Raw genomic sequence first — 26,111 nt, 5'->3', positions numbered from 1 at the left:
TCCAGCAAATCAAGCTAGGCCTTCACCACATCTCTTCACAGCTCAATCAATACCCTGGCAGGATGAGGGGAGAAAAACTGCTGTGAAAGGAGGAACAGAAAAGTGTCAGGAGGTAGCTAACAGCAGGATAAGCATATCTTTTAGAGTGCGGGACTCAAACCTGACTGGTTCTTGGCTTTGGCTCAGAAGTCGCTTAAATATCTGTTGGTTGTAGATTAATCAGGCAGTAAAACCCCACTGGAAAAGATAGTGGGTCCTATGTGACTTTTAAAATTTGACCATAGAGAGACCTATAACCTATAACATTCATCCGTACCGTCATGTTTGTGTTGAACACTAGGGGTTGTGGGAAAGAGCTTAAGAATGCTTGGAATGAATGAATCTGAACTCCTAGCAAAGGAACTGAATAATAATACTGGAGAAAAAAACTGAAGAAAAGAAGAAAGGAAATGGAGGCCCTGTGGAGCCTTTAGCAGCAACTCCTGAAAGAGAAAAAGGGGGAAGAGGGAAGCTAAATTATTTTGGAGGCCAAGTTGTGTGTTAAGGGACCTGAACTAGTCTTACTGCAAGAAGGTAGACTTCAGTGATTTCTTTGAAGTACTCGCACTTTTTGCCTTCTGTTAAGAGTCACAGAGAAGTTTACTGGTATAACAAATTATGTATTGCTGTGCATTCTTTTTAAGCTGCATTTATATAATTATTACTAGTAATTGGACCTCGGGTTGGAAAATCACCGTTTAGTAACTTAAGGATTCACAAGTGTAGAAATCCCATTCTTCAAATGATCAGGGAAGATCATTAGGTTTGAGATTTTTATTTTGTAGCCACATCTAAACTTTGCAGAGTATAATGCAAGTATGAGTTAATAAGGATGACCTAAGTTACATGTTACCAAGGTTCTTATGCGCAGGGATCTAGCAGAGAATAAATTCAGCACTGAAAATCACAACTTAGTAATATGATGCTGGTCTTGATGTGTGCTGTTGCTGCGAGCAAGTTGTGTGGGCTGTTATCTCCTGTGACGTTCCTATAAGTGATATATCAGTAATACTTTATAAGTAGGTTGGGAGAATTAATTTATTTTTCTAAGGCATTTAAAAATTGTTTGAAGAAAGGCTCTGTATGGAGCAAATTGGTGTCAGTCTGTTTTCCATCCTCTGAGCCAGGAGAAAATAGGCACCTTAGGGTGGGAAGGTTGGCTTATCTTTCGGAGTTCTTGTATAAATCACTTTTATTGAATTTGAAATGGATATCAGAAGCTCCCAAGAATATGGTTAACTATAAAAGCAAACTGTTTTGGACTTGGAACTATGTGTTTTCATCAAAGATTTAAGATGGGTAAGTATTAGTTTGTAATTGGCCAGACTTGGGGGTAAAATATGGCCCTTTGATGATCCTGGTCCCCAGCTTTGTTTTTCTCTTGCTTTTTCTTCATTTCAGAGAAGAGATAAGGCCGACTTTCTGAAAAGCAGTCAACTTTACTTTTTTTAAAAAAATTAATTAATTTATTTTTGGCTGCGTTGGGTCTTTGTTGCTGCGCGTGGTGAGCAGAGGCTACTAGTTGTGGTGAGCAGAGGCTACTCTTTGTTGCGGTGCACAGGCTTCTTGTTGCGGTGGCTTCTCTTGTGGAGCACAGGCTCTAGGCACGTGGGCTCAGTAGTTGTGGCTCGCGGGCTCTAGAGCACAGGCTCAGTAGTTGTGGCGCATGGGCTTAGTTGCTCCGCAGCATGTGGGATCTTCCCGGACTAGGGCTCGAACCCGTGTCCCCTGCATTGGCAGGCAGATTCTTAACTACTGCATGACCAGGGAAGTCCCAGCTTATTGTCAGTGTGTAAGATCTATTTCTTCCATTAATCTGTGAAATCTTTTGCTCCAAATAAGTTGGCAGTAGGTACCGGAACAAAGGTTTTCATCTATGCTTACACTTTCAAGTGTGCATACTCAAATGCCTCCATGTGAAAATAGCTTTGCTTGGAAGATTTATAACCAAATTCTTGCTTTAGGGAAGCTAACAGTCTAATAGGGCAGGGTAATGTATATGCACAAGTAACAGTACTGCATGCTGTTTTTGAAAAATGCATGTTTCTTTCAGAATTTTACCCCTACTTAAAAAGAATAATGGTGAACGAAGAGTAATGTAACTATTTTGAAGTAACTTAACATGAGGCTTGGCTGTTCATGTATTTGCAAGAAACTTTTTGCTAATGTCAAAGAAAAATGAATCAGTGTAGGGCTTCCCTGGTGGCGCAGTGGTTGTGAGTCCGCCTGCCGATGCAGGGGACACGGGTTCGTGACCCGGTCCGGGAAGATCCCACATGCCGCGGAGCGGCTGGTCCCGTGAGCCATGGCCGTTGAGCCTGCGCGTCCGGAGCCTGTGCTCCACAACGGGAGAGGCCACGGCAGTGAGAGGCCCGCGTACCGCAAAAAAAGTAAAAAAAAAAAAAAAAAAAAAAAAAAAAAAGAACCAGTGTAGATGCATAGGAAGGAAGGTAGGGCCAATATACTTCCTGGTGCCTTGAAACCAGAGCTTCAGATGCAATGTGGTGGTCTCTCTCCCTCTCTTTCCCTCTCTCCTTCCCCTCTTGTGACTGATGAGCTAAGCCCTTTCTCCAACTAACTGTATGTGATTTCCTAGTGAACTGGGGGGTGTATTTTTCCAACATACATTAGTCACCCGACTTACAGCATTCACATTCATATCCTTATAACAGATTGTGTCTAAAATCTTCACAGATTTCTCACCTTTTAGGGTTCAGATTTACTGTCCACTCGGCGTCTGTGACCCTTACTTTTGGCAAGCCTCCAAACAGCTCTTTGATGGAGACCCTGTCCACTTTATTCTTGTACCCTTGGGTGGCGCAGCACCAGAGATCGCTTGCGTAACGCTGGGGGACGGGGGGTGGGGGGGTGGGAGTGGGGTAGGGTAGTGCACCTTCGCGCATGCGCCAGTCCGGACCCTGGTTTACCCGGTGACCCCGCCCCCCACTGGGGTAGGTTAGAGAGGATTTGGCTTTTGAAGGTTTTGAGGGCCCGCCTAGGTAATTAACACAATTTACATTAGTATAATGAAGACGGAGTTCCAAGCAACCACCTTGCAAATGGACCCTGAGAGTTCAGCCTATCTGTAATGGAGATACCGCAGGCCACGATCTTTGGCTTTGTGAGCAGTTTATAATTTAGCCAGATTTAGTTTCCCCCCCTAAAAAATCTTTTAATCACAGAGCGGAAAAGCGCTGCCGCAACATGTGACAGCAAATGTTTTAAAGCACGGGACGTTTGGTCCCCCATAATTTTGTCATAAGATTGTCCAAGCGTTTCTTTGAACGCTAGAGGACACTGCCAGTAAACGCCAAAATAGTAGCTGTCGCTTGAACCGAGCGGTGTTACTCTAGGGTGGGCGTGGGACCCATTCTCGCGCGCCTTCTGCGCCGGTCGGGGGCTTGTTTGCGAACACTGAGGGGTCTGGGCTCCGCGGGGCGGGACCGCTGGGAGGCGGGGCGAGGCGGGCGCGGGGCTGGCGGGACTCCGCTAGTGCGCATGGTCAGGCGTCCTTCTCCGCCCCGGCTGACCCCTTGTTTCCGCCGTTGGCCGAAACACTGCGAAGCCCGTTACCTGAGCGCTACCGGTCGCCGACATGGCTGAGGAAAAAGATTGCCTGAGGGGAGACGTAGAGAAGGGCGAGGAGCCGGTGGTGACCACTACCGGTGGTGCGTACTCTGGGAAGCAGGCGGCGGAGGAGCCGATGAAGGTGGAAGCGGAGGCGGGGGCTGATGCCTGCTCTGACGACCTCAGCTGTGGGGAGGCCGACATCGACCCAAGCCTGCTGGAGCTGGTTGATGAGGAGAAATGCCGGAGTATCCGCAAGCAGTACCGGCAGCTCATCTTTAACGTCCAGCAGAACCGTGATGACATAGTGAACACGGCGAGCGAGTCCTTAACCGAGGCTCTCGAAGAAGCCAATGTCCTGTTTGATGCAGTGAGTCGAACGAGAGAAGCGGCCCTCGACGCTCAGTTTCTTGTTTTGGCTTCTGATTTGGGTAAAGAAAAAGCAAAGCAGCTAAACTCTGACATGAGCCTTTTTAATCAGGTGGCATTTTGTGATTTTCTGCTTATATTTGTGGGTCTAAACTGGATGGAAGATGATGGACATGATGCGCTGAGTGACTGTGATGATAATATAGTTCGATCTTTTTGGGAGACAGTACAAAAGGAAGCAACGTCGTGGATGCTGCAAGCTGAAACATTGCACTTTATATTCGGTTCATTCAAATCAGAGCCTTCCGCGCGGAAGCGCCGACTTGAGCACCGGAAAAGAGTTCACAGAATGGAAGAAAACGGGGATATGCCTACAAAGCTGAGGAAGCTGGACCTGAGTAGTAATCAAGAAGCGACAGAAAAAGAAGTAGAAAGAATCTTGGGATTGTTGCAAACGTACTTTCAGAAGTATCCTGATACTCCCGTGTCCTATTTTGAGTTTGTGATTGACCCAAACTCTTTCTCTCGTACTGTGGAGAATATATTTTATGTTTCTTTCATTATAAGGGATGGTTTTGCAAGAATAAGGCTTGACCATGACAGGCTGCCAATATTGGAGCCCATTAATATTAACCATGTGGGTGAGGGGAATGATTCCAGTTCCCATTGCAGGAAACAAGGAGTTATATCTTTGAGTTTACAGGACTGGAAAAATATTGTGGCAACTTTTGAAATTTCAGAGGCCATGATCACAAACTCGTACTAAAGATTTTTGTTCTTAGTGTAGGAGACATTTTGTGGCTTTTCTTAAGCATCTCAAAATGGAGAGTAAAATCCAAACAGAAACACATATTGTATCTCTTGTAAAGTGAAAAAGTATTTTCAAGAACATCAGAAATTGTTTCACTGTGCAGTGTATTTTTCTTGGTAGTTTATAAAGTTGTCATGATCTTCTGTTGCTAAAAAAAACTCACTGGCATGTTCATGGGAAAATTATTTTGAATGCTTCTTAAGACTTTAATAATAAAAGTCAGTTCTGAATTCCATAAATTAAAAGGTATTTAATAATTTTCCCAAAAAAATTAGTTATGGTGCTCTGTGATACTTACTGCCTTGCTTCCTCTGCTCCAGGGAACCACAGGAATCCCAAATGGGGCTCTTGACCAGGTTGGGGAGAAGAGTGGGTGGAAAAAATGGTCAAGGAAGACTATCTGTAGGGCAGAGCCTAAGTGACGTTAATACTGTAAGAAAAAAAAAAATTCAGATGCCATGCTTCATTGCAAAGAAGACTCAGTAAGATTAATGAGTGGGTATCCATATTTGAAATAATTTCTCCTGTGATTGGACTCAACAAAAGTAGAATATCTCTACTGTAGTAGGTGTGCCATCAACTAAATGCTGAAAGGCAAGCAGGAATTGGTCAAAGGTAAGGAAGGTAGTCTCGCAGAGAAATATGGAGGCCAAATACATGGAATTGTGAGAAGTTATGGCTCCAGAGAGACCTGTAAGATTTTTTGGAAGACTACTCCATTTGAATGTTATACTGGGCAAAAATTGGCATACCTCATCTGTTAGTGACCTCAGGAGTAGAAGGTAACCTTTGCCAGATTATTTCAAACACAAAATCTTTTAACATCCAGTTACATAGTCTTCATGTACTTGCTTCATTTCTTCTCTGGCCCCTAGCTTCCGTTTGTAATTTCTGCAGATACAGAGTGTCCCTCAGAATCAGTGATGTTTCATCATGTTAACAGCTTTGAATATTTGTTCCCAACTCCATTCTGATTTCTTAAGTAGGGCTTTAAATGCCTGGAAACTTCCTGTTTAAACTGAAATATATGATTATGAAATATATGATCCAAGTTTTCTTCATTTCCTTCACTTAGCATAAAGCCAGAAAGGCTTTTTAGTGTTGTTGCTTGTAATTGTTTTAAGAATATAAATTACCACCTTATTTGGATGCTACTGCTGAAAATTTGGGTCTTGAAGAAAACAAGTTTTGAAGGTGCAGTGAGCATGCCTATGCTTTCCTTGATCCCTGTAGAAACTAAATCTTTGGTAGCAGGGGGTCTTGCCATTAAATCTTATTTGGCAAGTGGATAAGTATCTGCTTTGCATAGCAGTAATGATAAACTTTCCCACTAAGTCTAAATGTAATACAGGGAAGGGAAATCCAAAGACGAAATGAATGACTTCGAGATCAAGAGAAGATTGAGATTGAGAGGTTCTTCAGTAATAGTGGAGGTTTTTAGCAAAAAGAGAAATTTCTCATGAAACTGGGCCAATTATTTTCTGAAGTAGTCAGTTTTTCCCCTTTTTTATATGAAGGGATGCTCACCCTTCCCAGTGTCTACCACCCTTTGATCTAGCAATTGTGGAAGCATCATTTGGTCTCTGATCCTCCCTTTAGCATGCCTCTACCAACTGGGTTCCTTAGGTTTTCCAGAGCTTTGCTGTTTGGGGAAAAGATAATGATAGCAAAAAGATCTTGCCTCAGGTCTACTCACCACCAGTTCTCTCTTTAAATGCCAAGTGCCTTTACAGGAGTATTTGAAACTTAGTGATGACTAAAGCATTAACAGAGAATGTGGAGGTTTGGGAGGAAGGTAATCTTCTGGGTCTCCTCTAAAGTAATAGCTGTTAACATATAAATCAGGTTGACCACTTGTTTCTACTTTTAATTGGTTGTCATGACACATAGATTGCCTCATCACTTGGAAATTAAAGCGATTGTTTATCTTGAAGAAAAAAGGAAAATTGACCAATAGATAATTATAGACATTAGAAATGAACCAAGCTGCAAGTCTGCTGGTTTCCCACTAATATAGTTAGAGTGCCTTATATTTCGCAGGTTCAGTAAAATCAGCTGAACTTCAGGAGAATATTATGGAAATCTTTTAAACTAGGATTTTGTTGTTTGACAGAACCACTCTCTGATCAAAGGACCTGGGATCAGATCCTCTGTAACGTTCTAGTTGGAGACTTTGGGCAAATTATTAAACCCGCAAACCTTTAGGTTTTTTATTTGCTAAGTGGGAGTAATTACCTGTTCTCTTAAATTTACAGTAAGGGTAAAATGAGAAAATGTATGTGACAAGTACTTTGTGAGTACTTAGTGAGAAAAGCAAGAGATTTGTAATCATTTAGACCTGGGTATAATTATTGACTCGTGGGCAAGTTTCTTAATCTCTAAGGGTTTCTTTTTTTTTTTTTTTTTTAAATTTTCTTTATTTTTGGCTGCGTTGGGTCTTCGTTGCTTCGCGTGGGCTTTCTCTTGTGAGCAGGGGCTACGCTTCGTTGCGGTGGCTTCTCTTGTGGCAGAGCACGGGCTCTAGGCGCACGGGCTTCAGTAGTTGTGGCTCGTGGGCTCTAGAGCACAGGCTTACTAGTTGTGGTGCATGGGCTTAGTTGCTCCGCGGCATGTGGGATCTTCCTGGACCAGGGCACGAACCCGTGTCCCCTGCATTGGCAGGTACATTCTTAACCACTGCGCCACCAGGGAAGCCCTCTAAGGGTTTCCTTATTGTCATTTCTGAAATGGGAATGGCATGTGATTAAATGGGATGATATATACCAAACATCTAGCCCAAGGTTGGGCTCGCTGTGAGCACTCATGTTGGTCCCCTCACTCAGTAGTAGATCAGCGTCAGAAAGTCCATGCTGCTGCCTCCTTCCATGGTGACATCTCTGTCATGGTTTGTACACTTTGCTTTAAGTCTAGATGTTGTGACTTTCCCATATTCTTGCCTTTGTTGTGGGGAAACCATTACCAAGTGATTAGAATTGGTACTTTGTTAATTCACTCAACAACCGTGCCAGGCACAGCTCTAGGCAGGGGGGCGGGGTGGTGGTGGAAAGTGGTGAACTGAAAATTGTCCGTCTCTCATGGAGTTTATATTCTAATGGCTGTATTAGTTTCCTATTGCTGTTGTAACGAACTACCATTTAGTGGCTTAAAAACAACACAAATTAATTTTCTTACGGTTCTGGAGGTTGGAAGTCTGAAATCGGTTTCTCAGGGTGTCAGCACAGCCGGTTCCTGTTGAGGCTCTGAGGAGAGAAATCTGTTTTGCCTTTTTGGAGGCCACCTGTGTTCCTTGATACACTATTCCTCCATTTTCAAAGCTGCCAGTGCAGCCTCTTTGTCTTCACATTGATTACTGTAATGCAGTCTCCCTCTGCCTCCCTCTTATAAGGATACTTGTGAATAAGTTGGGCCCCGTGGGCTAATCCTGGAAGATCTCCCCATCCCCAGATTCTTAAATCACATCTCCAGAAACTCTTTTACAGCTAATGTATTCACAGGATCTTCAGTGTTAGGGGACCATTGTTGAGCCTGTCACAGAGTGGGAGACCACAGTAATTCTGTCAGTGATGACAGCTCTGGAGAAAAACTGCTTGGAGAGTGGCTGAGAGGCTGGGTCAGGGTGGCCCCTGGGAGGAGGCATTGAAATGGCGTCTGTTTGTTGTAAGACATTTGCCAGAATACTCGATACAGAGTGAATGTTAAATATTACTGTGGCTCTAAACATTTTAGGCACATGATAGCTGGTTAACCAGAACCTCCCTGGTCCTCCTAGGAGGAAGGTAGTGTAGCAAGCATCTCTACTTCACTGACTGGGCACAAAGACAGTTCTCTGATTTGTACTCACCTCAGTATTACCGTCTGATAGTTTTCACCCAGCACCACCTGTCAGCATTGATGGAAATTTTCCCTAGGCCAGGAGTTGGCAATGTTTTTTCTGCAAAAAGCCAGGTAGTAAATATTTTGAGCTTTGTGAGCCATATGGCCTCTGTTGAAACTAGTCAACTGTGCTCTTGTTGCAAAAACAGAAGCTCTAGACAATATTGAAACAAATGGGTGTGGCTGTTTTCCAATAAAATTTTATTTATGGATACTGAAATTCGGGTTTCTCATAATTTTCATGCATCATTAAGTATTGCTCTTGATTTTTTTTTCCTTTATCATTTAAAAATGTTAAGAAGAACCATTGTTAGCTCAGGGGCTGTGAAAAAAAAAAAAACTACAGGCCTGCTGGGTTTGCCCCTCAGGCTGTAGTTTGCCAGTTCCTGTTGTAGGCCTGGGGCCCAGGCTCTTCAGAAAGTCTGTAGCATATAAACCATCAATTAGTTTTCTTTCTTTCGTGGCCCATAATCCTCCAAAGCAGAGGCTTGAGGTATATTGCCTAGTGGGTGCTGCAGCGTGCTGGCAACAGCAGTCAGATTTCAAAGGAAACGAGCAGTCAGCAGTTCGTATCGTTTGTATAGTCACTGCAGACAAGGAACCCAGGCAGGAGAATTTAAGCAGTTTGCCCAGGATCACATAAGTGACACAGTCAGGTTCAGATTTGGACTAAATCCAAGCTCCTGACCTATTATGCTACACCCCTGGTACTTTTTCAGTGTTTTCCCACAGTTTTATTTTCAGGGATGAGAAAGCTGAACTGAAGCCCAGCCTCTCAGTATACATAACAGAGTAGGAATTAGCACCCAGGTGTTTTATTCTAAGAATATTTTTGAACATCACATGCATGTGGAGTTGGCACTGGTGATGCAGGAATGAGACAAGATGCTTGTCCTTGTAGAGTTGATGGGATTGTGTGAAGATGCCAGCAGGGGCATCAGAGGAGGATCCAGCCTGCGGGGCACAGTCAAGTAAAGGCTTCCAGCTAAATCTTGAAGGACAGGAAGGCGCGGAACAGTCTTCACTAAGTGCTCTGAGAACCTGTGTTAATACAGTTGCAAGAAACAGGAGAATGTTGTTTGGGAACCTTAGGGAAACAATGGAAGAAACGGGCCTTACGTTGGTGTCTTAGGATGTTGGTAAAAGAGCCTAAAGGAATGCTTTAGAAAGGGTGACATGTTTATGTACATTGAATAAAAATAATAAAACATCATGCAGTTGATACACTGGATCAGAATTTGATGGGAAGAGGGCATTTCAGGTGAGAGGCGATGCAGGTAAGTGCAGGGGACAACATCCGTAAAACATGCCAGAGCTTTTTGACTTAGCCCCTTGGGCAGGCAGGTTCCCTTTTGTAGGAAAGGGAGAATTAGTGACTGAAGGGATTTTTCCTACCAACCACGGTGCCAATATGCTTTATCTCAGGCTCAGCAGTTGGGGGTGGGGGTGTTGATTTTACAAAAGGAAAAAACGGACTCCCAAGGATTAGGTGATGAGCCCAAGTCACCTAGCCTTGAGAGTGATAGAGCGAGTATTTTCACCTCGGTCACTTCCACACCAGAGCTCATGTGTAATAGTTAAAAAAACAAAAAACCTGTGCCCAAAGGATAGGAGTCATGTTTGGGGGAAAAATAAAGATGACTTACTCAGATTTTAAAGAAATCTGAATTGCTTTCAGCATTGTGCTTTTCTGGGGGAGTCTGGAGCACTGTTTTTGCTAGGGGTGGGGTGGAGGAAAGGCATTGAGAGGCAGATGGAAGAATATACAATCTGTAAACCTCACAAACAGCTGCTGGGGGGAGGGGGGTGTACGTTTACACTGCTGTCCTTGGTTCTCAAAATGTGGTCTTCATTCTGCCCACCCCCTTCAGGAAGTCCTTGAGGTCAGAATTATCTTAATACTAAGGTGCTGTTTGCCTTTTTCACTCATTCTCTTGCAAGTCTACCATGGAGTTTTCCAGAGGCTACATGGCAGGCAGAGTGGTGCAACAGACTGAACACAGAAAAGATAGTCATCACAGAGAATTACAGAGATATAAAATAATGCCACTCTTCTCACTAATTAAAAATGTTTTAATCAGTTGTTTATGTTTAACAATGATGTTTGATATTTAAAATTTAAAGATATTTTAATAACTTAAAGTATTTTAATATTTAAGATATTACATTTTTTTTCTTAGTTTCCAGTATACTAAGCGCCACATTAACCAAAGCTCTAAATAATTTAAGGTTCTGAAGGGATCCTGAGACTAAGAGTTTGAGAACTCCCGTTCTTTATCAGCTTCTCTGGTCAGTAGTTACCAATATTTCTAGCAGTCGTAATTGGAGAACGCGGGGCATTTTTCTCTTGTGTCTCCTTACCCCATCTGTGTGCGCCTTCCTTATTACACTGTGGAGGAGAGAGCTGTCTTATATTGTCTATCTTACTTTTATCTCAGATGGGCAACCACTTCCTTGCAGTTGAATGACAGCAACTTCAGTTTTAAGTTGGATTAAAATTTTAAAACATCATGTTTAGTTCTGGGGTCAGCTGAATGCCTCAGTTGCCTGTCTTGCTGATTTTACTTTACAGAACTAAAAATGTTCAGGCTCACTGAGAGCTTTCTTGGTAAAATCTGTGTGCCCGGTTGATATAATTTGATTTAAACTTGAACCATAAGAACCCAGGTCTGATACAAATTTTCAGTACAGAACAGATTTTTATAAACATTGGTAGAGGGAGTATGTAGCTTTCCAGCATGACGGTGCATTTTCCTTCTTTTGTTTCAGTAGATGTGTTGGGGGAGGCGGTTATAAGAACGGGTGGTTTTTATTTAGGCAGCCAGTGATTGTGTTTTGGCACCATCTGTGTTAAGTACACGCAGATAAAATGAGGCTGAGATTAAAAATGGTTATTTTTCCAGAAGAACATCTAGCTGCATCTTTTTGTTAATTTTTTTCAAACAGCAGGTCAGCCCTTCCGCTCTGAGATCAGCTAGAGAGAGGAACGCTTGTGACCTGAGGCTTATATAAAAGCTCCGTTGATCTGAAGGGCTGTCATTACCAAATTGTTTTTCTTCCCACAGTGCCTTGCATTGGAGGAGCCTCAGCCATAATGCCAACCAGCCTCTCATGTTAGACCTTTTGTACAGACGGTCAGGGTGATGCAGGCTTGCCCCGCTGTTGCTGGTTTCCAGGTGCTCTCCCTTCAATCCCTGAGCCATGGTGTGTACCTGCCACGCTGCCCAGGGGCAGCCACGGTGCCGCGTTTCCTCCACCTTTCCATACTGCACCCCCTTCTACATCCCAAGCATCCAATTCTACTGATCCTAAGCTCTGCCTTTTGTCCCCCACATCTGATGGTAGGCAGGAGAAAAATGTGCAGTCTGGGCTGGTAAATTTGGGGGCTTTTTTGATTACCAATGTTAAAACTTGACTTAAAAAAAAAAGAAAAACATTTTTGTGTGCTTGTTAACAACTTTTCCAATCATTCTCTCATGTTAGCAGATTTTTTTTTTTTTTTTTGCCGTACGCGGGCCTCTCACTGTTGTGGCCTTTCCCATTGCGGAGCACAGGCTCCGGACACGCAGGCTCAGCGGCCATGGCTCACGGGCTCAGCTGCTCCACGGCATGTGGGATCTTCCCAGACTGGGGGACGAACCCGCGTCCCCTGCATCGGCAGGCAGACTCTCAATCACTGCGCCACCAGGGAAGCCCCAGATTTTTAAAATAAGAAATAATTTTAAATATTCACCGAAACAGTGTTCCATGCTAATATGAAATGTAACTAATGTGTTTTAAAACTAGTGGAATCAAAGGATGTTTTAAAATTAAAAGTCTAACGTTTATATTATAAATGCCAAGTCTATGGAAACTACTAAATATAGGAGGCTTCATACATAAGCAGATTAAAGAAATGAGCTTTAAGGGTCACTTGTTTATTTATTTAACCTTTTTTCCCCATTTATTTAAAATGTCTTATGAAAGCAGGGACTTTTAACATTTTGTTCAGGTCAGTGTCAATTAGTGATTTTGTTCTGAATTTCTAGATTTTATGCTTTACCTAAACAATGTAGAAAAAGTTTTAAATATTTGGCTAACCTGTTTCAGTTGCTATTTACCAGGTCCCTATCTTAATCTATGACCTTAGCCTACTCATTATTCTACCTTTGACTAGAAAGTGAAAATGATTGCCAAATTGTATTGGGTCTATTAAAAACATATAGTACCGATGTTTTTAAAACCTAATTTAAAGCCTACTTTAAAAATTCTAGGAAAAAAGAGCCGATCAAACTTAATTTAGGTCTAAGTTGCTTTGTTGGACCATCAGGGCCTTAGTTTTGTGTACTATGAGGACACTTCAGAGTAGCTATCTGTAATGTGGAGATGCATTAGGACAGTCCTAACAGAAAGCAGGTTACTGATGACCACTTGAAGGAAGGTTGAACATTTCCATTGCATGCTATGATGTAAATCAATATTTTTCCTTTGCTTTTCTTTGAGGAAAGGTTTTTCACAAAACTTTTCAGACATTGCTGCTTTTAAGTTATTTTTACTTCCATTGTTTTTCTTCTTTAGGCTTATCAGAAGGGCAGACTTCAAAATCTACTGAAAATGAACGGCCCCGGGGATCTCCCCGAGTCCTATGACTATGACCTCATCATCGTTGGAGGGGGCTCAGGAGGACTGGCGGCCGCTAAGGCAAGGCTTCTTGTGTGTTCTGGGATATGGGTAGAATAGTCACATCCCCGACAACATTCTCCAGGTCCCCTGTGGAATTTGAGCTACTCTTGTGATGTTTTATACGTTAACTTGGGCAGGGAACGTTAAGGACGTTTTTCCAGGTTCAGCTGTATATTCTTTGTATAAAAGTACTGGGGCCAGTATTCTGGGACACATTTTTATTCATTTTAAGTTTGGTTGATTTTTTTTTTTTTTAAGATAATAAGGGGTTTGTATGCAAATGGCTTGAAAAGAAATAAATATATTTTTATTCTTTATAAATACGATAATTATTAGTTGTTTTCACTTTGATGATTTCCCTAATCACAGAGCCTCCTCCCCAATAGAAAGATGGAGAGCAGTTGGATTTCTTAAGCTTAATTACTAAAAGTTTTTGCCTCCCCTGTGTACGAAATGAGTTAAGAGTGTATCCACTAACTCTGTGGCCTGGAGGTGATGGAGTACAGGACGTATAAATACAGGAGATTAGGAGTACGGCTCCTGGCCCTGAATTGAGATACATTTTCCATGTGTGAGGGGCCCTTGTGCCTGTCGTTGTTCCCTATCACCTTGTTTTAAAAGATGAGGTAGTTGTCCTCCTCTAAGGTGTAGCTTGTGGTGAATCAGTAAAGGTAGATTCAAATGAAGCTGTTCAAATTGGGAGCAGGCCAATGTCTGGCATCAAGCATTGCTTTGCTGTAAATGATTCAGGAGTAATCTCAGATTTTTTTTATTCTAGCAGTGGTGGCTTTGAAGGACACGTAGACTCAGTCCTTTCAAATAAGCTTTGGAGGTCTAGTTGCAAATACACAAAGCTTATTCTCTGAGAAAGATAAAGGATACTCTGCAAAATCAACTTGTGATGGTCGTCACTCCCCTAAAATAGATTCAGAAACCTTAGAGAGATCATCAACTTCTCCATTGGCTCTTCACGTGAACATTTTAGGAAATCTGACAATTTCAGAAGAAAAACTTTTCCAGTATTCTGTTCAGAAACTGAAGTAGATAAAACTTCGAAGTACTTATAAAAATATTGTCTTACTGGATACAGGTTGAATCAAGGATTGTAGACTATCAGTATATCTGTTTTACTGCCTGTTTACCACTTGCTTAGAAATGGCCACATATTTTTCAGATTATTGCTTACTTTATTATCGTTTGGCTGGAATCACATAAGAGGATTCTAGGGATTCCAGCTGACTCTGACAGTTCTGCAACTGTTATCTGCATATTCTTTAAAGCTACCCTTATTGACTAAGTATTGCTTAACTTTTACCTTGGAGTTGCACTAATCATTTTGGTATATGAAATTCTCAGGTATTAATGATTGGTTATGTTTTAGGCATTATAGCTTAGTAAAAATAACATGGGTTTTCAACAGCCCATTTCCAGTCCATCATGTTAACCACTCCAACTCATTTTAATAATTTTATTTTCCAGGAGGCAGCCAAATATGACAAGAAGGTGATGGTCCTGGATTTTGTCACTCCAACCCCTCTTGGAACTAGATGGGGTAGGCTTTTAAAATACCTTAGAAGTGACTTTGTAGGAGCAGGTTTTTCCCTGGCACTGGTTTAAATGGCCCCTAAAGTCCAATTTTAAAATTAAAAATTAAATAAGAAAAAAACCCCAAACATGTACTTCTTTCACTTGTGCTAAGTTAAAATGGACTCCAGTTAAATGTTGAAATAGGTAAGTCTTACCAAGATGACTCAGCTGCTTCAAATTAGAAGGAGGCAAGAAGATAGCGGGAAGTCTGGATAAGACAGTGTCACAATTTCTAATTCGTTCATCAGATATTTGTGAAGGTGTCACTTCTGTGTCGGGCACTGTTCTGGTGCTGGGTGGGTGTAGTCCCTCTGGCCTGCGGAGCTCACATTCCATAATGACACTCGGCTAAGCATTCTCCTGAGAGGGCTTCGATTTCCTTCGCTGTGGAGTCCACTGCCATCTTGCAGTCTTACTCATGCCATTTTGGTTACCTCCCCACCTGCCTAACGGAGACAAGTTAACACCATGTTCTTTAAACTCAGGGACACTAAATCTTTTTTTTTTTGGGTGGGGGGTGGTGTCATGAATCCTTTGGGGAGAATCAGCGAAGGCTATAGACCGCCTCTGTAGAGATGCTCGTATACACCAAACTTTCTGTGTGCTCCCAGGCCCACTGCAGTCCAGCCACACCCAGCTCAACAACCCCTTTATCAGTTCTACTCATAGGGCTGGTGGCAAGTGTAAGATTGTACGCAAAGTAAGGCTTCAGTTTTTGACATTTTTATCAGCAGTCAATTAACTTTGAATCTTTGAAGTATGTGGAAGTTGTGGAAATCTGCTCATTTTCATTTTAGGGTAATGTTGCTGTGTTTGGTCTATAAGGCTCTCTGAACTTAGAAATGTCACGAGACTTAGGAATAAACTCATATAAAAAGTATTGGCTACATTAAGCAAATAAATTATGATGTTTAATACAATAGCACTGGTGCTTGGGGCAGGCCACCCCAAAATACACACAGTGGCATATTGATTCTTTTGAATTAAAGTTACTTAAGAAATGGCCAGTGCAAGAGGGACACTCTGGCTCTCCTTTTTGTCTCTGAAAGCAGGAAATAAGTCATGCGAAAGGTGCACTTCCTGCATCTGGAGGTAGAGAGGCAGCCTTATCACAAAAGATACGGAATTTGGGGCTGAGGAGCCTATTGTACACAAACCTGTCACCTCTTTAATTCGTCCCAAGCCTAAACTCTGTTTAGGTTCTTAAATAATTGGGCACCCAAAACCTAAGTTTCTTTGTCCTGTCAGTTTCTCACAAATATATTGTTTCTTTGTCTAAAAAGTATAAAAACTGCCTGCTTTGGCTACTTCTTAGGTCCCATTTCTATGAAACCTTCATGTGCACAAATTAAAATTTCTTTCTTTTTCTCCTGGGGATCTGTTATGTCAAATTTATTATTAGTCCAACCACAAGAACTCAAGAGGGATAGAAGGGAAATCTCCTCTGTGATGTTAGTAATAATCGTTGCCTTTTTTCTTTGGAGGATTGTAATACGGGCTATAAACTGATTTCTCAATGTTGTTGCAGGTCTCGGAGGAACATGTGTGAATGTGGGTTGCATACCTAAAAAACTGATGCACCAAGCAGCTTTGTTAGGACAAGCCCTCCGAGACTCTCGAAACTACGGGTGGAACGTCGAGGAGATAGGTATGTGGGGGAAGCTGCTCTTCCGTTTGTGCTTCTGAGGGGTTCAAGCTGGGATCTTGCAATGCGCCATCCATCTACAAGTAACCCGGAAGTCGTTTCTGTTGTTTTGTTTTTGTTTTTGTTTTTGCGGTACGTGGACCTCTCACTGTTGTGGCCTCTCCCGTTGCGGAGCACAGGCTCCGGACGCGCAGGCTCAGCGGCCATAGCTCACGGGCTCAGCTGCTCCATGGCATGTGGGATCTTCCCGGACCGGGGCACGAACCCGTGTCCCCTGCATCGGCAGGCGGACTCTCAACCACTGCGGCACCAGGGAAGCCCTGTTGTTTGCTTTTTTAATGGATAAAATCACTGGGGTTATCCTGTGTCGTGTTAGCTCTGTAGCTATTATTATGTACGGTAAGAACAGATATTGCACTTGGAGTACCTTTTTATAATAGAAAACCAGAATTCTTTCAAATAAATTCTCATAATTGTATAGAGTTTCCTAAGGAAGTGCAAACTACATTTGCTTTCCTTTGAAGCTATTACATTTTTCTCTCACCAGAAAAGTCTGTTCCATGAGCTGGTATTTGGGGGGATTGTTTGTTGAGAAGGGGGTTTTGTTGGATTAAAAATATTTAGACTCCCATAGAAACCCTAGAAAAGTTGAACAGGAATCTGTTGACTTTAGAAGGTATAGATGACATTATCTGTAGAAGAATAAAATGAGGTCTGGCACAGCTTCCTGGCTAATTAATTACGTAGGTCACTATGTCCTTGAAGAGTGAGACTCCAACCCTTATCTGATTTTCGTTCTGAGGGACATTGGAGGGAAAATCTTCTAGCCAGCAGCTAGGGTAAATTGTTTTGTGGCTTTTTCTGAGTTTTAATTAAGAGTTATTAGATACCCATGTGTAAAAGGTATAAACACATGCTTTGAAAATTTTTGCTCTTCCTCTAACCTAGTCATGCTTCCTTTGTTGATGCTTTTAACTTGAAGTTTTCTTATGCTGGGGTCATATCTCTTTCCTCAGACCCTTAGAAGGCTGCTTTCTGTCAGTGACCTTTGGAGGCCTGAGACTGGTACTGAGAGTTTTGTTATTTGGTTCTAAGTTGCCATGCTCCATGTCCTTTTCCCTTGCCCAACAGAAAGGCAGTTGAGCAGACTCGACCTATGGAACGTGAATTTAACACTTCATCTGCTGATGGTCCACCTCTGTTTTTCACCTCTACCCTCCCCCCCACCTCCCAAGTTATTTACTCCCGTGTCTGAATGCCCAACTGAGTCTGCTGTTAATCCACTCTTTGCCTTCCTGGGAGCCTACTATCAATGTACTACCCAGTTAACAACAGAATCTCTCTTCAGTTAATGTATTAGATTTTTTAGTAGACTTTTTAGAAATCCTACTAGTGAAGTTATATTACTATCGAGTGCTCGTTCTTTGTACTTGAGTCTGTGCTGGGGAAATACACAAATATTTATAAAGATAAATAACACAAATCTGTAGGTACACAGGTTTTGTTATCATTGATGTACCAACTAAGTACCCTGGGAGCCCAGAGGTGGGATCGGTAAATGATTTAAGAGGTGACTGGAGATGACTTTTTAGATGTTGTGTCCTTGACAGCCAGCAGAGGAGGGGAAGGTCAGTTCATTTAGACAGTGAAGGAACGAGGTACATATTTGAAGAATAGTAAATACCCTGGCATCTCTAGAGCAGGTAGCATGTGGGGAACATAAACGAGGACATTTGCTGTGGGCTGAACACCCTGGGTGGTTTGGAACAAGGGTAGGAGGAGGAATGTGGACCAGCTTAGGGAGCTGCACAGTTGTGCTGAGGGCAAGTTGGAACAGATGTTTTGTGATTGTTGGGATAGTAGCGAGAAGAAAATGGGGAGAGGAGATAAAGACCGTAGCTGTAGCAGAAAGGAAGCTGCCATCTTTCCCCACTACCCACCTCAGCCTCCTGCCAGCCTTATGGATTCATCGAGGTCCTGCAGGACAGGAGTCGTGATTAAAGTCAGATCATCTCATTTTCCTCTTTATTCTCCATTCCATCTTTTTTCTTTTTTAAGATTAAAAATATTTTAATTTAAACTTTTCTTCATAAACACTTTTAACATTTTTTTTCAATTTAAAAATAGAATGGATAGCATAAACATGTTTTGAATAGATTATATTCACGGCTTGGGAAAAATTACCTGACAAAAATGTAAAGACTTCCAAAACAGGTATAAAAGGCAAACCTTAAATTATTCTAAGATTTTTAAATCGGCCCTAGGATTATTTGGCTACTGGCCCAAATTGTACCTAAAGGTCAAAATATTTTTTCTATAGACAAAATACGCCCAAGGGGTATAGGGCATATACAAGTTAGATAGAAAATAACCTCTGATCACCTCACTGGAACATTCCTTCAGAAAGCAAACACCTAATCCTTACTGATATACTGATTAATAAGGTTTTTAATGTAGTTGTTCCCAAAGATGTAAAAAAGAAAATCTAAGAACATTAAGGAGGAACAAACAAAGCTGACAGCATTCTCTCAATGTTACTCGTGTAATATTGAAGTTATACTGGTATACTGAAAGGAAACGACTTCCATGAGTTTACCTATTCCAGTCTATGTCTATTGAATATTTGACTTTATAAACTCTTGATAAACTAATTTTTCAGAACTTTCATTTTTAAGATAAATCTCTTTTTAGAAGATATTTATCCCCAAACCAACTCTAATCTGATAGAACGTATGATCCCTAAAAATGTTCAGAGTACAAAAAAAAATTAAAAAATGTATAATAGGCAAACAGGAAAAATGGCACGAGCAGTTTTACTGCTATATAGCCCTCATTTATATCTAATTTACACTATTATCTATGTTGTTTTACTTCAGTCTAAAATTTTAAATTATGTATTCTCAAAAGAGCTAGTCTTTTCTGAGAGATAGCTTATAAACTGAAATAACAATTTATATTATAAACTGAAATGTCATGACCTACAACCACATATACATATATAAAAATAGTCCCACTGAACGTTTGACATGTTTAGATAATGCAGCTCAAATAATTTGTTACAAAATATTTTAAAGCTTAGTTTCATGTAATTAAGACAAAACCATTTTTATCACTTCTCCCCACACAAATGTGTGTCCTTTACTATGACTCGAGCAGGCTTCCCAGAATGAGGTGTCCAAAGGTGCTGCTTTAGAAAAGATAAGTGAAGGGCTCGGTCAATATTTCACAAATTATAGTAACACTCACACAGAGTACTGAGGACACAGAGAAAGCTGTCTGAAGAAAAGCTAATAATTCTATTAATTAAGCTTTACTTTTTAAAAACCAGTAGTATTTCTTCCTATACAAAACCTTCAACGTGAGAATCTTGAATTTTATGAAAAGGTTGTAGTGCAAGGATTTTCTTTAAGCAGATTAAAATAAAAACTTAGAAGGTCAAAGACATGGAAGAGAACAAACGTTTCTAATTAAGATGCAATTAAAAAAATCAGCTATTTTTGTAAAGTCTGGCATTTAAAATGTAAAGTGAAAATTAACACAAAGATCACAGCAATTACACTGTATAGTTTTAAATCTTACTAAATTAAAAAAAAACTATTTTGAGCACATATAATGTATATAAACAAAAATGGTTCCAAATGAAGCACACAAAAAATAAACTTGACAAAAATTCTATGAAAAAATTTTCCATAGTTTAGTATAACAAAAATAAATCTCTTTCAGCAATTAAACCATAATTTAAAAAGGGAATGTAAGTTAATCATGGATTTAAAATAAGCTAAATTAGCACTACATATAAACAGAAGAGTTTTCTCATACATTCAGAACCCAAGCAATAACAACTATTCTTAAAGCTCAAAACTGATTACAGCTGACATCAGGTCAGACATGATGTATGTGTGAAGCTAAACCCAGAGTTAGTTCAAGTTAAAAGATTTCACAAATTTTCCAAAACATGAACTTTGATCTTGGCCTTGTGTTTTTACAATGAAGACCAAGAATATTCAGTTGTTTGCCCAGATCTTACTTTAACTAGGACTACGAAATCATATCTAAGCAATTAAAGAGAACCACCACTGGAGTGTAAAAGCCTGATGGGGTTCCCTGTCTCGGTCTTTTCCAGCAAAAGACAACAATGAGGAAAATAATGAAGACGTTACTGTTATTTTCTTTAAAGCAAGACGGCACACATATAAAACACTAAGCCAACTAATATATTAGAAAAAAAGAATTAAACGGCTAATCTAACTCCTAGTTTTCAAAAGTAAAATGACTAAAAATGATTTTCAAGATGTAGAAAAAGACTTTTACCCATATTACCATGGGAAACAGGATACTGAATTTCGTTTTTAGAAACTGAAAGTAAATGATAGGACCACTTAATAAAAATTTAAGTCTCATATACAAGAGAATATTAAGTTGATTTCTAAAGCCAATCCCAATGTTTCGTTTTTTAAAAAACTACTTATGTACCTGACTGTTTCTAGCCTCCAGTTGTAGAGTTTTAAAATCAGGTTTTTTTCATAGTTGTCTATTTTAATTGCAAAAATGAAACAAGTCTTCACATTTCCATGATTTCACTCTTCCATTTTATATTCAGTGGCGGCAGCAGCAAAAAAAAAAAAGTAAAACTAGAAAATTTACACAACAGCCATATAGAAAGCATTGCAATATTGCACCAATATCCTAAGATCTGGCAAGTTTTGCCAGTGTAGATCTAGTCTGTATCATACATAGAGTCTCCGCAGAAGAAAATGGCATCAGTTTGAATGATCCACTCCCTGGTTATTCTTGCTTAATTTTGACAACTATATGCTTTTTCTTCGAGTTTAAAGAGTTGAAAGGTGCGGCTAATTCTAAAACACTTATTATAAATGCTTTTAAACAGTTATTCTTGATCCATTCTGAACTTTGAGGTTACTATCTTTCATGCTAGTAGCTTTCAGTAAATAAAACAAAAGCTGAGGGCTTACATCCCCAGTGCCACTAAATATTTTGTACTAAATAAACAAGTAGATATGACCAGTTAAGATTATAATTCTATTCCTTACCTCTAAGTCAAAACTGAGCTCAAATTTTCCACAAGTTGCTACTTTCCATTCAATAACAGATGCAGCAGCCTTATTGAATGTAAAGAATGGGAGTTGCACTTACTTTTAAGGGGCCTTTATTTAGGACTCTGGTATTACCTAAATTCTCTTTACAAGTGCTTGCATGCTGCAGGGCCAGGGCTTGTCATATACCACTCCGATTCTCACTAAAAACAGGGTAACATTAAACAGACTGCAAAGAAAAACATTTTCAAAAAGAAGACATACATCGATAAGCAACACTAACGTTTACTTTTGAAAATAAAACATAAAATGTTAGTTTTCATAAAACCATACATGTTTCAGGAATATAAGGAGTTTGAGTATTACTGAATCAGTATGGACTGAAGATAGGCTACTCTGATACCAAATGAGGACTCCAGTTATTTTAACTTCCTAAAAATGTTAATACATGAAAAGACGTTACATCTAGAATACAAGAAGTATGGCAAACCGTGTGTGCAAGTGCACTAGCTTAAAAATATAGAATCCTAACCACGCATAAAAGGGGGTGTGCCTTATATATTCATAAGATGTAAGCAAGTATGGCTGTGCTTTCACTGACACAATGCAGATAAGAGAAGGCAGCTTAGAAATAGTGTTCTGAATATAAAAAAGTTAAATTTGTAGAAAATTTATATTTTTGCATTTTCAGCAAAAAGCCATGCAAAAAGGTCAAGAGTTTTAAACTTTAAAAATACAATCAAAAAGTCTAACAGACTGCAATACACCGAAATAAATGTTCAAAAAGATTTCAGATAGAGATAGGAACTGAAATTACATCCAGTGGCACTTATCAGGTCTTCTCTTAGAAGATGCATGACTCCTACACTGACATTTGAAAGAAATGTTTAAAGCATAACATCAACTTCCCAGATAAGTGAATCGTTCTATTAAACTGCTTCTGGAAGTAGTTTCAAGAGCTAGTGCTTAGAATTGACTTATTGCATGAGTTTGAGGCCACTAAAAAGAAAAAAAAGGATGTGAGAACAGAATGAAAACATTTTCATGTATTAGACCAATGGCTTTGATAGTAAAACTAGTGAGGTTCTTCTTTATGTTTTTTAATTAACTACTTTGTCTCAAACAAATTTTTTGTCTGGCTTTATTGAAGGGCGAAAGATGCCATTAGTTGCAACGTCTGACCTCGTCCAGTATATATTCTGGAAAATGCAGGTTGCATACTTGTAAACCATCCAGCTTGCAGGGCATCCGCGGGTACTCATCTTCCTTCCATTTGTTTTCATCCGGATCAAAAGTGAGACTAGAATCGCTGTAATGACCATTGTAGCAAAGGCCTCCAAGAGCCATTATCTGTTTGTCCAGCACAGTCACACCATGGCCACTTCTACCAATTGGCTGGACGCCAAGATGGTCCACTGATCAGTCTCTGGGTTGTACACTTCTGTGGAAGGGCATCCCTGAGACTCAAAAGAGGCCCTCAAGATCACACAGACACCACCGAAGACATAAAGCTTGCCGTTGTAAGAAATCATCTTGTGAAAACATCTAGCGTAATTCATTTTGCTCTTATTCTCCCAGCAGTTGGTAACTACTTGAGTTCTCCTGGTCTGCTGTTCTATGGTCCCTTCTTTACTGGGGTGAAACACGCACACTTGTTTGGAGGTGGAAGATGAGGTGATTCCACCAGTGATAAACAGCTTGTTATTGAGCACTGTCCCCTCATGTCCATACTTGTTAACTGGATAAGGACCCACAAATTCCCATTTATCATTGGTGATATCATATCTCTCTGTTGAATAGAAAGTCTCATCTCTGGTTCTGCCTGCTACAGCGTAAATAAACTTTCCAATAACACCAACTGCAAATTCTGAACGTGGTACAGACATGTCTGCCATCCGGAGCCAAGAGTTTTGTCTTGGGTCATACCTGAACACTTTGGAAGAAGCATGGAATTCGCCATCTGGGCCCAGTTCTTCCCCACCCAACAAGAACACGAAGTTATTCACGATAGCAAGGCAGTCCGGATGCAGAGGTACTGTGGGCCCTCCAGTTCCCACCAGACTCTTGGTTTCTTTAAGAGAAGTATTTTACTGTTAATCATTCTATGTCCAATCATGCCTTGGAATACTGTAGTTTGGGGTTTGGCAGAGCGGATGCGGCTTGATTTCATGTCCAACAGAGGCTGCTGGTGAACGTTCTGAAAGTAATTCAAGGCTTGGTCAACTTCATGGCGCAGCTGTCGGGAGAATCTATAAAATTCTGATGTCTTAACCTGATGTTCTGAATTATGGTATCGATATGTCTCCAGCGTCTTGCATCATGCCGCAGCCAAGACTGCACAGCCTCGTACAGCTCTATCTCTGGGAACCTGCTCAGATGATCATTATCCAAGTAAGACATGAGCTTCTGAAAGCTCAGATAAGACAGGAAGTCAGGCCTGGACATGAGTGGTACGAAGTTGTCTAGCAGAAAGGCGTCCAACTTCTCCCTGACTCCCTCGATGTTTACACTGAAATCATCTAAGAGTCTCATAATTTCTGCACAGTTTTCTAAGCAGATTTTTGCTAATAGAAAAGAGCAGCACAACTTCACCACTTCTGTAAGTTGAACATACATGGCAGCCTGAAGAATCTCATGAACAGTACTCATACTCAGTTCTGTAGTTCCATAGTACATAAACTGAAGGACGTGGCTGAAACCGGTAGCAGTTAGGCCTTTTAAATGAATTTTGTCCTGATCTCGCTCCCTCATATCTGCGGTAAACATAATTCTGAAGTAATCACTCTGGGTGGCCAAGAGTGCTCTATGGGCCTGGAACTGATGATCTTCAATAACCAGAGTGACATCAAGAAGCAGTCCCTCCTCATACAGTGCTCTGAACCCAGCAGAGACACTGGTGTCATGGATGGAGGAACAGAATCCTTCCACGTCCCCTGCCATGAATCACCTAACACAGCAAAGTATGCACAAGATGAAATTAATATCATAATTTTTATCAGCACTCCATTAATCCAAAAGCTATATACTTTCATTTTGGAAAGGTAGAACATAAAAGCACTGTAAATGAACATGTGAAACAAAACCAACTTGTTCACAATCCATACCCTGGAATCTCGGGGGTCCGTCCAGCCTCTGGTGGACTGCAGTCTGCATCAGGAAGAAGCGGGCCGGACAGTGGGCGGTCGGGCGCTGGGACGGCACTCAGCTGGCTCCTCGAACGTCTACAAGGGGCCGCTCCGGGGCCGGGCCGGGGCGCTCCGGCAGGGGGCGAGTCTGCACGCCTACGGCCCCCACGAAACCAGTCCTGGGAAAGAAGACAGCACTGAGACGTGATTCGAGACAGTCGGGATCTGCGCGAGGCGGAGCGGCATCGGGGCCGGGCCCAGCCTTGCCAACGCCAGGGGCCTCGCAGCACCCGGTGGGGGTCGGTGGTAGGGCCGACTCGGGGCCTCGGGCGGAGAGAGGGACTAGGGGGTCGCGGGCAGCAGCAGAGGTGCAGGCACTGGCGACGTCAACGACGGCGTCTCTGGGCTTCTCTTTCCATTCCATCTTATTCCAGTACATATGTAAGCCTGCTGTCCCTGGAGGGAGATCCCGTTGTTCCACTTGGCAGACGAGGAGACTGAAGCTCTAGGGGGTGGGATAGTGCGCCCATGTCATAGCTGAGAAATTGGCAGCACTAAGGTTTAGACTGAAGCCTTACTGACTTCACAGCAGATGGAGTGTACACAAGTGGTGTTCTTTAAGCCCTCGTGGCTTCAGTGGCAGTTCCTTTGTAGGACCAGAGTTTTAGGAGCTGTTGTAGGGGCAGGTACTTTCAGAGCTTTTGACATACCTCTCCTCACCATGGTCCCCCCAAAAGGGGCAAGTTCTATATGTGGTCTGTAGGCCATACTCCTCTGGGTCTTTGGGAGGAAAACCTAAGAACCACTCATTTTATTTTCTAACCACTCTCATAAGATCTGTGATTCCTCTCAGCCCCATCATTCCACACATGCTCTTTTTACCAGTATTCTCAGTGAGACTTCTTTCTCCAGAGCACCTAGGGTTAAGATCCTTCCTTTGCCCCATTAAAGTGTAGATTGTTAGCGTAGACAGACTTGGGCACTAGTGCTGACTCTGCTATGTACTACCTGTGTGATGAGGATTAAATTCAACAGTGTGATTAAAATACCTGCCACTCAGTGAATGTTAGTTTCTGTCCCTTCCTCCTGGACTTGCTTCTTGTAACTCTTCCCTATTCAGAGCGTCAGTAAATTGGAGCAGACTCCGCCAAGCACTTTTCTTGGCTCTTTGTTTAATGGGTTGTAGGAAACATTTGTGGATCTTACAGGAAGTTGTATATTTGAACAGTTTATTTCCCTCTTAAAGAGAAGGACATGTAACAAGAATACTAATCTGAAAAAGTCTAGTATTTATTGGGAAAAATAAGGTTGTTCCAAGCAAATTTTGATTTGTGCTGTAATAATTTCCATATAGTGTCTTCTTCATAGTGAATGCCACT

At 41.3% G+C, this 26,111-nt stretch overlaps 3 protein-coding genes across 3 annotated transcripts in view; 2 read left to right on the top strand and 1 right to left on the bottom strand.

The window, feature by feature from the left end:
• The window catches only part of TXNRD1 (thioredoxin reductase 1), a 98,740-nt gene that overhangs the window by 37,973 nt on the left and 34,656 nt on the right, over positions 1-26,111 (top strand). Inside the window, exons 4-6 of the mRNA XM_065887132.1 lie at positions 13,217-13,339; positions 14,801-14,873; positions 16,437-16,556. Of these exons, the coding sequence (XP_065743204.1) occupies positions 13,253-13,339; positions 14,801-14,873; positions 16,437-16,556 (280 nt within the window). The 5' untranslated portion in view covers positions 13,217-13,252. The remainder of the gene's footprint in view (positions 1-13,216; positions 13,340-14,800; positions 14,874-16,436; positions 16,557-26,111) is intronic.
• EID3 (EP300 interacting inhibitor of differentiation 3) lies at positions 3,582-4,877 on the top strand. The gene has a single exon (XM_065888304.1). The coding sequence runs from the start codon at positions 3,635-3,637 to the stop codon at positions 4,739-4,741; it is 1,107 nt and encodes a 368-aa protein (XP_065744376.1). The 5' UTR covers positions 3,582-3,634; the 3' UTR covers positions 4,742-4,877.
• Positions 22,772-24,547, bottom strand: LOC136131291 (kelch-like protein 15). Its single transcript, XM_065888109.1, is given in 4 exon segments — positions 22,772-23,004; positions 23,007-23,642; positions 23,645-23,878; positions 23,881-24,547. Coding segments are annotated over 4 exon segments (1,770 nt in total).

The sequence above is a fragment of the Phocoena phocoena genome, chromosome 11 (assembly GCF_963924675.1).
Source record: "Phocoena phocoena chromosome 11, mPhoPho1.1, whole genome shotgun sequence".
NCBI lineage: Eukaryota > Metazoa > Chordata > Mammalia > Artiodactyla > Phocoenidae > Phocoena > Phocoena phocoena.
The sequence above is the reverse complement of the archived record's forward strand: the minus strand, read 5'-3'. Positions and strand labels throughout refer to the sequence as shown.

Coding starts and splice junctions, on each gene's coding strand:
- EID3 (XM_065888304.1), top strand. CDS start 3,635: ATGGCTGAGGAAAAAGATTGCCTGAGGGGAGACGTAGAGAAGGGCGAG.